Here is a 13,649-nt window from a genome sequence, read left to right as displayed (position 1 = left end):
TCTAGCTGGGTTGAATTCACTTCCTATCTTCACAGTGGAGACTATGTAAGATAGGTGGGGCTGAGAGAACCCCTAGGTACTGTGACTGGCCAGATGGCACTCAGCAGAAAATGTGGGAGCACAGAAATAATTCTGGTTTCACATATAAACCTGTGCTACGCCAATGTGGCAGTGTAGGCTCAGATAGACAAAGGAAAAGGTTCTCAAGGAAAAGCTTGATGAAGAATTTTGAGGGTAAAACTAAAAGGGAGGTGGCTTGAAGCAGATTCCACCAGCATTCTAGGGAGCACACGAACTGTGTCCCTTTCAAAGCTGATACCTAATGGGTGAAACCTTTCAAGGCATTGGCATACATAATCAAAAGGAGGAAAACTTTAGATTTAAGCACAAGAGTATAGCTTAGAAGCAAAAATCCCTCTCATGAGGGGAAAACCTTAGGGGTCCCTTTTAAAAGGGCAAGACACACAGAACATAAAGCACATATAATACAATGAGGAGGTTTGCAATTTTTGACTCAAGATCTTGCTTTCTCTTTTGCTGATGATCGTTCTAATCAGGCATCCAGCGAGATCCATAATTATGTACGTTCTGATTCAGGGTGGCCAGCCCATGAGACAGAAGCACAGTCCAATCTTTTGCTGTGTTCCAAATCCAATTCTTATGAAATCTGTACCTTGAGAGCTAAACATTTTAGGCTGCAGTCCTAAAATAGTTTAAGCATCTCTATAGCACAGAATCATGCAAGATCCACTTTATAAATTTGGTATTGTCCCAAGCAAACCAACTGGGATTTCTTATGAGAGCATTCAAAAAGGCAATTCAATCATAATTGGGATTTCTGTGAGAGCATTTTAAACAAGGCAGTTCGATCATAATCTATAGCACGCAACTTAATCAATCTAAGCAGGGCTGAAAAGGAAATGGGGTTAGTCTTTTGTCCTAATTCTGTAGGAGGTGTATCTGAGCTGAATCATTTTTATTGAACATACAATTGGAGACATATCTAGGAGGAAACAACATGAGTTGAGAACATTCAGGCTTCCCTTCCTCCCCCCTGCCGGGGGAGAGGAGCCGGCGGCTCTTGATGCCGTTGCTGTTGAAGGAGAGAGAAAAGGAAGGGGCCGTCGAGGGAGTTTCGCAAGCCTTTGTTCTCTGTGAGCATGGCTCCAATCCGGCTCAAACCGGACCCTGGAGGCAACCACGTGTTGGATTCGTATGGAAATGGCTACACCTGGAACTGGGAAGCTTACCCTCTGGATCTCGGAGGGCGGTTCCTTTGCAGGCTGGAATCCTGCTCTTCCTGAGGTAATGACGATTTTGCTGTTACTGGGAGCTTTGAGCTTAGGGCTTTGCACATGCTCAGAGGCTATGCAATCTGGGTTTTGCATGGAGGAGCTGAGTCGACGGGGCCAAGGGGGCTTCTTCTTTATGAAGGACTCTAGGCTTAAGGCCATGATGCAAGTATCTTCCCCTTTCCATGCCCCTTGCCCTGCAGATTGGTTACGGGGCGTTTTGTGGAGGTTTCAAAACGGCAGTCTCTTGGTTAGTGAGAGGGACTGGGCATAGTGCCAGAATGTTGGTATTTTCTTCCGTCAGCATTTTTTTTGTGCTGCAGAGCAGTGGTTATGCATTCTGCAGACGTTTTGAAACACGCGCCATTCTGTGGTGCTGACGGAGGCATGGTGACTTCAGAGAGAGAAGGAACGAGCAGGGCGGGAAATAGAAACGCAGAGGGGGAGCAGGCAATGAGATTCAGATCAGCTGAACTTAGATTAGATTCAAGTGAAGGCACAGAGGCAGGAGGATCGAATGAAAGGCAGACATTGGAAGCAGATTGCTCTAGGGAAGGCTCATTCATGAGCGGAGGGAGAGAAGGAGGAGGAGGGGGCGGGCCAGCCGCAGAAACGGAGTCATCAGGAGAGTTTGCATGAAGCAAAGTAGCAGGCAAGGCAGGAGGAAGACAGGCATTAGACTTAGCGGAAAGAGAAGATTCCGGGAGTGGAATTGTAGGTGAAAGGTCTGAAGAAGGGACGTCTATGGCAGAGAGGCCGCAGACCTGCAGACTGATGACCGCAAAGCATTGCCTCCACGTCAGTAGCAGTTGTGTTGGCACACAGGATTCCTCTTGCAGGATCTGCCCAACACTTTCCCAGTCCTCCAGATTCAATGTCCCCCTTTCCGGGTACCATGGACATTGCCTATCAATCTCCCCAACTAATTTGCGCAGATCCCTTTTCTTTACTGGGACTCTGGTGCATTTCGTCAGCGCTTTCAGTTCGCTAACGTGCTTGTCATAAGCAGTGCTTTGGCAAGCTCCCATACTTACCGTTGGTTCATCAGATGAGAGAGAGTCCTAGAACACGGGTCTGAGAGCATATGGCTCCAGCAGACGAGGGGTACCCTTGGGGCCTATTCCAGGCGACGGTAAGCGGGCGGAGGTTGGAGATTCCCCGGGTTTCAGGCACCAGCATGAAGTCGGCCCGCAGGGGTCGCAAGGAAGAGGCGAGACGCGGTGATATCATCCGGTGGAGAGAGCCAGCAGCAGGAAGCGCAGTCCTTGGATCCGGCACTGATCCGTGGGCCTGGCAACTCTGCTGTGTGCTCGGCCCTGGCACCTTTTATTAGGGTTTACAATAGGGGCGGTAATATGGGTGGAAACGGAGGCGGGAGAGCGGGAGAATATCATATGATACATGACATCATGGGGTTGCCTATGTGCGGGGGGAAACGCTCGCGTCTGGGTCTAATCCATACCTGGGGGCAGGAGCCCCTTTGTCCCTTTGTCTGGGACATCTGGTGACCGTGAGTCAGGCATCTCATGACCTGTGACTCACGGGGGGTCTGGGGGATGGGAGAGCATGTGCGCCCAGAAGGACACAGACGGCACAGGCATTCCATGCGCTCTTTCTGAGGTTCTGCTGGGTTCGCGGGGCTCACCCCTACATACCATTCCACATCTCAATAATTTTTTAACCAGTAAGCATTGCAGGAAGGGGGGATTAGAAGAAAATATTTTAAAAATAGGGCTGAGTACAAGACATAAGTAAGGCTATAAACAACAGGACATTTTGGAAGTCATCAATTCTTAGGATCACTGTAAGGCCATTTCTGCACAGCCAATAACACCGTTGTGCCGTCGGTGTTATTGGTGGAGCTGCAGCCGCGGAGCATTCGCATGGGCAGGCGTTGCATGGATAGGTAGCGCATCAACTGAACCGCAGCGTTTTGCATGGCTGTGCTTCTCAAATGGCGTTCTTTTTTCCCAGGGTAGACATCACAGGCATTCAGCACCAGGATTGGCTGCCATTGTGGGGGCGGGCTCCATGGCACCGATTCCTGGCGGGTGTTTCGCACAACGCCAACTGTGGAGCGCCATTGTTGAAAAGACTCGCTCAGTGAGCGATTTTCAAATAACCCATTGTGGGGCTCCTGGAGCATTGCAGCATCACTGCCGCGTCGTTTCTACAGCGGCGGCCATGCAAACTCTCTTCCCATAATGCCGTTTTTACCGTCCTTTTATCGGCTTTTTTAGCCCATGCAGAAACAGCCTAAGTCAGAAGCAACTTGACTGCACTTAACACACGCAGAGAAACATTTTTGACATGGGAAAAGGGTTCTTGATGGAGGTTAAATAGGTTTTCCAAAAGTTATCCAAAAAAATCCGTTTTGCTTTAGTTCTCTGTTGTCTATAGCTCCAGTCAGCTGCTGCTTTAGTTGCCCTAGTAAAAATCTTACAGTAATGTCTCCAAGCCAGAGTGAGTTGGCAGTGTGTGAAGTCACTCAAAGCAAACAAAACTAACTCAGAATAAGGGCAGTACTTCCTGAAGAGGCAGTGCCTTTACCCAGGGCTGCATCACTTACAATTACTTCATCTCATATCCAGATTTGATTGTGTGATGACTTCACCATTAAAGAGGAAGAAGAACTACTTTTAAAGCAAGAAATGCAGCAAAGTATAGAGCTGTCCCCACCAGCTGAGTGGGAGGTACAAGGGTTCACCTGAATGTTTGTTAGAGAGTTGACATAACATTTCTCTATAATACTTCCCCCAAAATCGGAAAGTTTCCAAAAGATCACTGTGTGGGTGGCAGAAGAAAAAAACTGAACAAACATCAAAAACACCGGAAGAAGGTAGAATATTTCAAAGGAGGTATACTATTTATTGAATGTGATCCTCCACTCCATCTCAGTTCTAATTATGACAATTGAACACAAGCAAAAGCATAAAATGATGATTAGTTGCTTGTTTGACTTTATTAGAACACATTATACAAGAGCAGCCCCTTATTGTTTATAAAATGCAGTTCAATAGACAATGGAATACCATTAATTCATCCCACCACACCAGTATCTTGCATGACATATCTCTAAGAATTTATTTAAAAATGCACGCCTCTTTTCCACCAAACATCACGACAACATAAAGCAAAATGATAAAACAAAATGATACAACACCAATAAAAATGTGAACTAGGAATTTATTACAAGGCTGGTGTACAACAGAATGAAGAATATACCCAAAGAGTGTTTGGTAACAGACACCAGGTATAATATGGGATTCTGTCGTGATGGTTGGGATGCTTTTCAACATTTTTGTGGCTTATTTGTACCGAAGAGTTTCATTTTCCCAACTAATTAATTTCTAGACAATATAGAATTGCAAGGGAGTGGAAATACTTTACAGTATAATTTTTAAAAGTGTTTCATTGGTGTGTGCACATAAAATATTACTATTCAATATTTGTTCTTTGCCAACAAAGTGAGTGGAAATAGATTGCTAGATGACATTTATTGAGGGGGTGGAGCATCCTGGAGGAAATAGACTTTGTTTTCCTCAGAATCTCAGCCATCTCATCTTAGATTATTCTGCACACAGCCTCCAAACAGTGATTCGCTCTATATTAAAATTAAAGGGCTTTTTATTGAATGCACATGTTTGGTGGAGGAAGGCCCTTTGGCCTTATCATGCTCTGTGGTGTATTTAGTTTGTTTTAGTTTGGCTGCTGATGGAGAATGCAGTTGCCATAAAAGGGACTGTATAAAGAAGCTCCTGCTGAGAGTCTTTGGCACTGTACAGGGAGTGATACAGGACACTATTCTCCCAAGCAGGTAGAATAATGAACGCTTGGTCTGAGAGATTAATTAGAGCGCTTGAGGTGGCTACAGGGAGGTGAGGCCATTGTATAATGTGTCAGGATCACTCCGGCCTACAGCTGGAGTGATTCGATGTGATATAGTAGCAGCTGGCTGTAAATGTACAGAGTACAAGCAAGCAGCAAGTGGTAATTCCTGTCTTGTTTGCTGTGTCTTCACAGGAATATGTAAACTTGTGCAGCAGGGTCAAGAGAAAAAGCAGACTTTGTTATTTCTGCCCTGAGAAGCAAAAAAAAAATGTAGGCAGTGGAATATACTAAATTAAGACATGGTCTTATATTAATTTTTACTCCAAAAGATATGTTAGGGCTTATTTTCAGGGGATATCTTATTTTTTTCCATGATTTTGCGCCCCCCACGTGACCAGATCAGCTGCGCTGGGGAATCTGTAACTAGGGCTTATATTTCAAGCATTCTCCAAAAATCCAAAAAAATCATGCTAGGGCAGTGGTGGCGAACCTATGGCACGGGTGCCAGAGGTGGCACTCAGAGCCCTCTCTGTGGGCACACGCAAACAGAGTCCCCCCACACACATCTAGGCTGGCTGGGGCCACTGGGCTCGATTATTAGCATTAAACCTAAGACCTAGTTTTGGGGAAGCAGTGTAGGTAATCCTGTTAAGTTTTGTTAAACCCCACTGATTTTCATGTGAAGAACTAAAGCACGATCCTTTACCTGGGAGTAAGCTCGGTGCTGGCAATGGGGCTTGCTTCTGAGTAAACCTTCCTAGGGTCGTGATTCACCCATTGGAAGAGGTTTCTTCAAAGCAAAGCCACCGACTACCACCAAGCTTACTCCCGTGAAACGCACGCCTCGGAGCCAACTGTTTTTTTCTAAACTAAAACCTCAGTATTCAGATTAAATTGCCGTGTTGGCACTTTGCAATAAATAAGTGGGTTTTGGGTTGTAATTTGGGCACTCGGCCTCAAAAAGGTTCGCTATTACTGTGCTAGGGCTTATTTTCAGGGAAACAAGGTATATTGTTTACAGCAGTATAATGTGTTTGTGTGTGTATATACGTTAGACACATATACACACAGAGAGAGATACATATTCTACTTTATATAGTTGTATTGTAAATAAACAGGGAAGCCATAAATTGGATCCAGTCAGTTTTTTGCTCAGCCAGTTCCTCTCCTCTTTACAGCCCCTGTAATAAAGGTTTGTGTTCCCTGTAAAGGGAAAAGAGATTCATACACGGTGTCATCCTAAGAGTACTTGCTTAGGAGTAAGTCCCATTAAATAGACTTGAGGCAGATTCTGAGTAGATCTGCATTGGATTTCACCCACATTCAAATTTTACCACTGGGGAATATGAGAGGTGCAGTATACCATAAATATAGTATTTTAGTGCTACATGAACTAACATTGAATTAATTGACCCTTTTAAAATACTTCATGTCTCTCTTGAGCCTGTTCAGAAGTTACTGATAACAATGTAATTGTTTTTTATCAGGGAGAAATAACCAAACGAATAGCAGGCCCTTTGATTTTACAAATACTCATTCATTAAACAGAAGAAGGTGAAAAGCTGTTCAAGGGGCTTGGGGAGGGGAAGGGCCTTAGTGGAGATATAATGACATAGAGTCTACCCTCCAAAGTAGCCATTTTCTCTAGGGCCGTGATGGCAAACCTATGGCACTCCAGATGTTCATGAACTATAATTCCCATTAGCCCCTGCCAGCATGGCCAATTGGCCATGATCAGATATAATTCCAGGAGATCTCTAGGTTCCATCTAGTGGTTTGCAACCATATGTCCATCAAAAGTTATTTCAGTTGCAGATATTAAGGCAAACTAATGTGCAAGGAGAATCAAGGCATACTTTAATTAATTGCACCTCAAGACAAAAGTCCTTTTTCCTGACAATTTTGATTAAGAAATTGTTCAACTTTGCTATTTATAAGAGGACAGATAGGTAACAGTGCTCTCACTGATCATCCTCTAGTAGGGTAAAAGTAATCTCACTGTTTTTGTATGTGTGTAATACTCCAAAAACAGCTAGAGTAAACAAAACTATTTTTGACCTCTGCTTAGAGGTCTGCTCACATCTTCCTTACCCATCTAATTCAACCTCCACTGCAACTCTGTAAAAAGCATTCAAAATTGGATGCAAAATTCTCCTCTCACAGATGATGACCTTAGCTGACTGTGTACAGGTATTCAAATATAAGAGTCAACTACTAGGGAAGGCAAGAAATTAATTTCACTGTAAAACTAGGAATATAACTTTGTATGTGCTGAATGTTAACCTGAAGCTTTTCTGTTAATACGCTTGGTCTAGCAATATTCAAATGTCCAATCTGTATTGTGCATACTTACTGTCACTTTATGTTTTTTGTGTTGTACACGTAAAAGAAGATTTTTAAAAATCAATGATACAGAAATATCTGCTTCAAGTCTTCTAAAAGTATAGGGTTATTGTCTATATCGCTGTTTTAAATTAAATTAATATTTTAGAGTATATGGGGCTGAGTTCTTAATGTTAGGTATTATTTATTAGTTGCTATCTACTCACCATCTTGTTATTGTATTTTATGTTGATGTTGTACACCGCCCAGAGCCCTTCGGAGATGGGGCGGTATACCAAATTGAATAAATAGACAGACAGACAGACAGATCTGTAGACAGCTATTAATGTGTACTAGAAGGAAAGTGGTTTGCTCCCTTCGCAGTTAATGTACTAAATGCTAACAAAATATAGCCTGAGAAATATTTTCTATTTCTGGGTGGCCTAACAGTTTCTTGGAGCCTGCCGTAGTTGTGCTAAACATCAGCTAAATCTCCGACGTGATGCCCTCAGCAACAAAGAAGGTGGTAGAAGGACCTATGTTGTCTGTTATTAAACTGTCCGTCTGTGTGACGTTCTGTGTCGTGTTATTTCGGTACCATGTGTGTATCTAGGGCCTGCCAGGCTTCCCCACTGTTGCTGCTCTTCACAGTAATCAGATCCTCACCGTCAAGGTTTGTGACTGACATGTTCCAACTAGCCAGTCTTTCTGTATCTGCATAAGAGTGTCATGGAGCACTGGTTTGCTTTTGGAAGTTACTCAATCCATCTAATGCCGCAAGCCTGACAGCTGACTCCCCTGTTTATTTCTTTAGTGCTGCTGCATTACACTAGTATCAGTGGGGATTACTGTCCATGTATGGAGAAAGATGAGGTGGACTACAACTTCTACCACCTTCCAGTCATGTGCACATTTTATTGCTCCTTTCCAAAAAGGTCACACCAATGTGCAAATCCTTAATGAGAACATGCACGTTCAGATCATTATGCTCGAGCAGTTTAATCGGCAACACTTGTTTATCTGCTCTGAATCATTTGGGAATTAAGGAGAAATCATTTAAGCCATCAACAGAGTGGCAGGCTTTGGATAGCATTTTAATGACACCACACTTCATGACACGATATGCTGTCTAGAAAGTCTGTCTAAAAGCTGAACTGGTGCTTTGTCTCTGGAAGCTATGCTCATGAGGCAGAATAAGAGTCAAAGAGTATTCATTGTACGGTGGGGAAGAAATTTAAAAATCACAGACACCAAGAAATATCTGAGTCAGTTTAACATCTGTTGCTTTTCCTTTCATAAGTTGACGATATAGTGACAATTTTATACCGTCTCTTTTAAAATAAGGCGTAGCTTCTTTTGTCAGACACAAGCACCAGTTTGATATTATATTGGCAATTGCCAGTCTAATGTATATATATCTCTATTTCTTTCTTGGGGCCTTCTGATGTCTATTCTTCAACTCTTTCACCTCTGAACCTCAACCTTTGACCTCACCTGCCTGATCAGATGGTGTTTCCTAAAATCAATCATGGGTTTCTCTCTGCTGATCAGCAGCTCATTAAACGCCGCCTCATTAAGGTAGTGCTTAATCTCTCTCTGCACCTTTTGCTGTGCTCTTGCTTGCAAAGCTGTTTACTGAATTGTAAATATTGCTGAATCCACATAGTTGTTAATTAAATGGATTTTTTTCTTGTTTTGGAAAAGCAAGGAAAAACTTCAGTGGAACTTGGCTAAACACTGATTAATTATATCAACTGGTTTACACTAGGTTTTTACTGAAAGTTAGATGAAACTGTTTTTGAACGGGAGTCAATGTGATTTAATGCTTCATTACCTAGCTAGATTAAATTATTGCAAAATGGATACACTGAAGCTATAAAAGTTGTTGTTATAAAATGGTTGCTAAAAAGAGATTAAATATTATTGCTGTTTGATATACAACATGAAAAGTACTGTAAGACTTTTCAACAGGGTAGTTATATTTCAGTGGTTCCTTCGTATTCTCACTTGTTAGCTGTCAGGAACCAGTCTTGTAAACTACTGTGAAAATTTTACAACCACCTATCATACTCAGCCTTTAATTTGAACATGACTATCAAATTTTAACATCAGAAATACATCTGTGGAATTTTACAGGTTTATACAAAAACATTGGTAAATTTATCTCTGAAATAAAGTTTTACAGCATGAAATCATGCAAGCTTGCTTCAATACCGAAGTCACGTACGCTGCCTGTCAAATTCCAGGATGCATGTGGAGAATCAACTCCCCTTAAGTATGCATGTAGATCTAGGTTCCATCAGCTTACTGTGCCTCTGCACATACATCTGATCCATCACTGAATAATGAACCTCAAGCACAGCCCTAACAAAATGGCCGGCATGGTCAGAGTTGACAATGCCCATAGGTGGTGTTTGGGGATAGCTGATGGCACTGAATCCAATGCCTTCTGCCTCCATGTAGGTGACAGCAGCAACCATCTTGATGTGCAACTAGGCATGGTAGGTAGCTCCACACGTAGCTGGATTAAGAGCATTATTTAACAAATGTTTTAAGTTATTTTGGCCCATTGTGAACATTTCTTGAATACCTAATTTTATCAAGCTTTGAACTGTTAAAGGTCAGATGCTAAATTCAATCTTAATGCTGCTCACTAAAACTGATTTTACTGGCTGGTTTCAGGGAGACCAAGGACAAGCTGGGCCCCCTGGGCCTCCTGGACCTCCAGGACCAAGGGGCCCTCCTGGCGATACTGGGAAGGATGGCCCCCGAGGAATACCTGGTGTGTCGGTGAGTCACAGTCATCATTCAGCATTAGCATCGTAATCTTAGAAAGACTAGTTTGCATGGGTGGGTGGGGGGAGATATTGATTTTATCAGTAGCAAAATTAATTCATTTTGTTGGAACATATGTGCACTGCCCTGCACATATAATGCAAACATCAGAATTTACCAACATAAGCAATAGTAGTAGAATCATAGAATCACGGAGTTGGAAGTGACCACAAGGGCCATCGAGTCCAATCTTCTGCCATGCAGGAAGACAAAATCAAAGCACTCCTGAGAGATGGTCATTTTGAACTATTCACTCAGTTCTCTCTATAACCTTTGGGCTATTATCTCTAGCACTTGATGAACTCCTGTCCTCTTGAATACTGTCTCCCACCCTCTCTCCACACACACACACACACATACACACACACACAAACTAAGTTTAATCAGGTTTGTGAGCGTCCTAGCTAAAATGATCCTACTTACAGCTGTGAGGTGCAACCCATTCCTTTGCAGTAGTTCATCTTCATGAAACCTCAAACCATGGTCCAAGAAGCCAAAATATCCTTGGCAGCACTACCTACATAGCCAGTTGTTCACAGCCACTATTCTTCTTTCCCTCCTGGGCTGTGTCCGTTAATTGGGATTAGAGATGAAATGATGACCTGTGCATCAAGATCCTTAAGCTTCCTTCCCATAGCCTCAAAATCCCTTGTGAAGTCCCAAAAGCTACATCTTGCAGTATCATTTGTTCCAATGTGAATCAAAAGGAAGATATAACAGTCAGTGGGCTCAACAAGTCTTGTCAGCTGCTCTGTGACATCATGGATTTTTGCCCCAGGGAGACATCACACCTCTCAAGACATCTGATCAGGCCTGCAAATCACTGCTTCTGTTCCTCTCAGCAAGGAGACCCTATCACCACCCAGGTTTTGGCAGAGGCCATTCCATGGTCTGAGCGTTCTCCAAGGACTGACTCTGTTGATTATGTGCCTGTTCCTTATAATCACTGACAAGGGAGAGAACGTCAAATCAATTCTGTAGCTTCAAACTCACAAAATGCTCCCCTGTCCCTCTGCTTCTATGTGTCACGTTCCTCCAAATGCCCACCTCCTGTGTTTGAGAACAGCCCTCCTCCTCAGAGAAATCCCTGGCCTGTTCCCCTATCCAGTATCCCCTATCCCCTATCTGCTCCAGTCAGTCTAGGAAATCCTCAGTCTTCTCAATATGCTGAGGAGTAGACACTAAGCTGCTGAGGAGTAGACACTAAGCTGCTGGACCTTCTCTTCCAAGAAAGCAACCAACTTGCACTTGCTGCAGATGTAACTACCCACATCCTCCAGTAAAAAAAACATACCCCAGCTGTTGCAAGTGACTGCAGCAACTTCTTGACCACTCATTTTTAGTAGTCTTAAATAATTGTCTTAAATAAGCCTCCCTTTCCAAAAGTCCCCTAATCAACTCCTCCACAAAATGAATTGCCTTGCTTGTTAGCCAAGCTCCTATTCACTGAGCTCTAGGGACTGAGACCTAGTGGCTGAAGTCTCTGTCCCCAATGAAGTCTCTAACTCACTTTGTATTCTCTCCTGAAAGATTGGTTAATACTGATAAAACTGCATGCACCGCTGCCTCTCTAAGACTACTCAAAAGAGCTGGATGGGAGTTAACTTGAGCTATTAACTCACCAGAACCCCTGCCTCTCAGACGCCTGAGGCAAGCACATGGCCAAAAACAAAGAAAATCCCTCACACAAATGAAAACCCTCCCAAGCCCTCAAAAAACAGAGCTCACCTTTTGCTCTCTGTTCTTCTCCCTTCAGCTGTCTCTTATAGATTATGGTGTATGCTGTTGCCTTTCAGAGATTGCTCAGAAGAACTGGATTGCAGTTAACTAGAGCAATTAATTTGCCAGAAGCCCCACCTCTCAGAAGTCTGAGGCAAGATCACAGCCAAAAACAAAGGAAATCCACACACAAACAAAAAACTCTCCTAAGCCCTCAGAACACACGCACAAGCCCTCAAAAAACAGAGCTCACCTTTTGCTCTCTGTTCTACTCCCTACTGCTGCGTCTCAGAGATTATAGTGCATGCCGCTGCCTCTCAAAAATTATAGTCTTCAGGCTTTCTGGCTACAGCACAAAAACCTTTTTAAAAATGTATGGCTAGCTGTCTGATATTCCCATAACAGAAATGCTTGCCATGCCCCCCGAGCATATAAAGGCAAAGACTCCAGCACGGAGCCTTCCAGTTGCTTCTGTCCTCCCCAGGAGCCGGCAGCCGGGAGGGGGGTGGGGCTTGGGGGGAGCCAGCAACCGGGAGGGGGGCAAGGCTTGGGGTGTCCTCTGGCTTCCTTGGCCTCACCCATGTAAATAACAACATGGGCTGGGCCGAGGGTGCCAGAAGACGACAAGTTGCGTGTCTTGTTGTCTTCCTGGTTATGTGAGGGGCTGATTTTGCACCCCCCACGTGACCAGATCAGTGGCACCTGGGGACAGAGGGTACCCCCTGTCCCTAGGCAAATACACCACTGCTGGAGATCAGTTGTAATTCTTGGCCCCACCTGCTGGTTAGCAATACTATCCTCATCCCATTAATGGTTTGTGCAGATGTTATATATTTCATCTATTTTTTGCTACAAAAGTCCCTTTAAAAAATCACCAACCAATTCACTGCTAATGGGTGGCAGCTCAAGGGAGGCTGCAGAGACAGGGTCTGACTGCAAACAGCAGAGGAGGGGAGAGGGAAATGAGTGAGACAGAACCTCTCCCTTGTCTAACCATAGTGCCTCAGTAGTCCATAAGTGGGGCCAAGAAGTTCCCATGGCACATATTATTTGCTTCACAGAGTTTGTATTTTGCATTAAAATAGCCGTTATGGTAGAGGTAGGTTCCATCTGTCCCTGAGCATTTGCTGGAATATTTTAATTAAAAGAAACTTATTGCTGGGTATAAAAAAACACAGTACATATGCAGATGTTTGCTACATATGGAAAGTAAATGGGTCCTCATGTCTTAATTGTGTGTGGTCTTAAGGACTGCATGCCCGGCACCAACTGCTATGGATCGTCAGTCAGGACTGCTAGAGGACGAGGACAGAGTTCTGCTTAATAATTAGCATTGCATTGTAGTGTCAGATTTTTTTTTTAATTTGAAGTGCCTAGTATTTGGATCTGCTTAAACCTTACTAAAGTAAGAGACATAAAAAAGCTGCAAAAGTGTTCCAAAGAAGTAAAAAAAAAAGACCCCATTTTTAATTCTTTTAACCTATTCAGAATGGGTTGGATTAAGCCAGCATTTTCTGCCAGTCATGCCCAATTTCCCTCCATACTACAACACCTGTCCTGCATCTCCTTTGTCCATGCAGGGCCCATGATTCCTTGCACAGCCTTTTTGGTAGGACCCCACTTTCTTTTTCAACAGCAGAAAAGCTGGTT

At 43.5% G+C, this 13,649-nt stretch overlaps 1 protein-coding gene across 17 annotated transcripts in view; it reads left to right on the top strand.

Annotated features, from left to right (window-relative positions):
• COL25A1 (collagen type XXV alpha 1 chain) overlaps positions 1-13,649 on the top strand; it is a 312,924-nt gene that overhangs the window by 215,924 nt on the left and 83,351 nt on the right. For 13 of the 17 annotated variants that reach the window (XM_048509064.1, XM_048509068.1, XM_048509069.1 and 10 more), the window contains 2 exons: positions 8,952-9,023; positions 10,128-10,235. In XM_048509064.1, the coding sequence (XP_048365021.1) occupies positions 8,952-9,023; positions 10,128-10,235 (180 nt within the window). Of the gene's footprint in view, positions 1-8,058; positions 8,119-8,951; positions 9,024-10,127; positions 10,236-13,649 lie in introns of all 17 variants that reach the window. The other 4 variants (XM_048509070.1, XM_048509063.1, XM_048509060.1 and 1 more) reach the window with 1 other exon arrangement.

Source organism: Sphaerodactylus townsendi, linkage group LG10, assembly GCF_021028975.2.
Source record: "Sphaerodactylus townsendi isolate TG3544 linkage group LG10, MPM_Stown_v2.3, whole genome shotgun sequence".
Classification (NCBI taxonomy): domain Eukaryota; kingdom Metazoa; phylum Chordata; class Lepidosauria; order Squamata; family Sphaerodactylidae; genus Sphaerodactylus; species Sphaerodactylus townsendi.
The sequence above is the reverse complement of the archived record's forward strand: the minus strand, read 5'-3'. Positions and strand labels throughout refer to the sequence as shown.